This window comes from Nanorana parkeri, unplaced genomic scaffold, assembly GCF_000935625.1.
Source record: "Nanorana parkeri isolate BGI_ZX_2015 unplaced genomic scaffold, ASM93562v1 scaffold3635, whole genome shotgun sequence".
Classification (NCBI taxonomy): domain Eukaryota; kingdom Metazoa; phylum Chordata; class Amphibia; order Anura; family Dicroglossidae; genus Nanorana; species Nanorana parkeri.
In genome coordinates, this window is record NW_017309903.1 from 19,645 (window position 1) to 21,000 (window position 1,356).

The 1,356-nt window shown below is 61.3% G+C and overlaps 1 protein-coding gene across 1 annotated transcript in view; it reads right to left on the bottom strand.

Annotated features, from left to right (window-relative positions):
• Nucleotides 1–46: 46 nt before the first annotated feature.
• Nucleotides 47–1,356, bottom strand: part of LOC108803358 (neurexin-3-like) — a 15,127-nt gene continuing 13,817 nt past the window's right edge. The window contains exons 2-3 of the mRNA XM_018575204.1: nucleotides 833–859; nucleotides 47–159 (exon numbers count right to left, since the gene is read on the bottom strand). Coding sequence (XP_018430706.1) covers nucleotides 47–159; nucleotides 833–859 — 140 coding nt within the window. The remainder of the gene's footprint in view (nucleotides 160–832; nucleotides 860–1,356) is intronic.

Genomic DNA, 1,356 nt, shown 5'->3' on the forward strand with positions numbered 1-1,356 from the left:
GAGGAGGGGGGGGGGGGGTCTACGGGCCCACCAAGGGGGGGCCCCATCACACAGCAACACAGCAAACACAAGGAAGAGGTGTGAGAGATGGAGAGCGATGGGACCAGACGGGGGAGGTAGGGAGCGTACCTTGGTCCTCCATCATGATATGGGCCAGCCCTTCAGAGGGAGAGAAAGAAGAGAAGAGCAGAGGTAAGGCACACGTCACACGGCAGAGTACAATGCCCGCAGCGGGGATTGTGGGGACACATACTTTCACTGAAGTATGGCACCCTCAGCATCATCACTCCCTCCACCTCAGCTTTCTAGGCCATGCAGGAAAGCTGCTTCTTCAGCATAAGAACAGAGATAATAATGGCCGCCAACTGACCTGGACGCATGGGGGAGGACCCCCCGGGACTGGGTCACAGACATGTCACATGGAGGGGGGGATCTTCCCGCTGGCTCCTCCCACCCATGCAGCACCTGTCTGTCTCTGGGGGCATGCTGCTTCTGGAAACAGATTCCGTGGTCCGTATTATGAGAACCCAGATACCCATAAGAGGCAATGACTACCCGGAGGTGTCAGGGGGCAACACTCAGGGACCGACCCCAGGGGCAACACAACGCGGTCCCGGGGGCAACACAACGCGGTCCCGGGGGCAACACAACGCGGTCACTACATCTCTCCCGGGGGCAACACAACGCGGTCCCGGGGGCAACACAACGCGGTCACCACATCTCTCCCGGGGGCAACACAACGCGGTCACCACATCTCTCCCGGGGGCAACACAACGCGGTCACCACATCTCTCCCGGGGGCAACACAACGCAACCCCCCGCTGGGGACTCACCTGGCAGGTCATTGGCATCTAAGTTGGCAGAGAGGAAGAGAAGAGAGAGAGACAATCAGACTGTGAGCACACGTCATCAACATTGCATGGAGCTGGCTACACATGCAATCACCACGGGGCGTCCCTCGGCCCCTCACCGCCACCTCATGCAAGCGAGCGGCACTGTGCATGGCTGGGGAGCCGATCCGGGGGCCCCTCACCGCGACCTCATGCAAGCGAGCGGCAACTTATGCTGGCGAGGGGCACTGTGCAAGGCAGGGGAGCCCATCCGGGGGCCCCTCACCGCCACCTCATGCAAGCGAGCGGCACTGTGCATGGCTGGGGAGCCGATCCGGGGGCCCCTCACCGCGACCTCATGCAAGCGAGCGGCACTGTGCATGGCTGGGGAGCCGATCCGGGGGCCCCTCTCCGCGACCTCATGCAAGTGAGCGGCACCTGGAAGAATATTTGTTAGAAAAATATTCATAAAATTGATCACACAGCACGCGGGACTCCTCCCTCACCATCCGCGGCCTGAGAACACC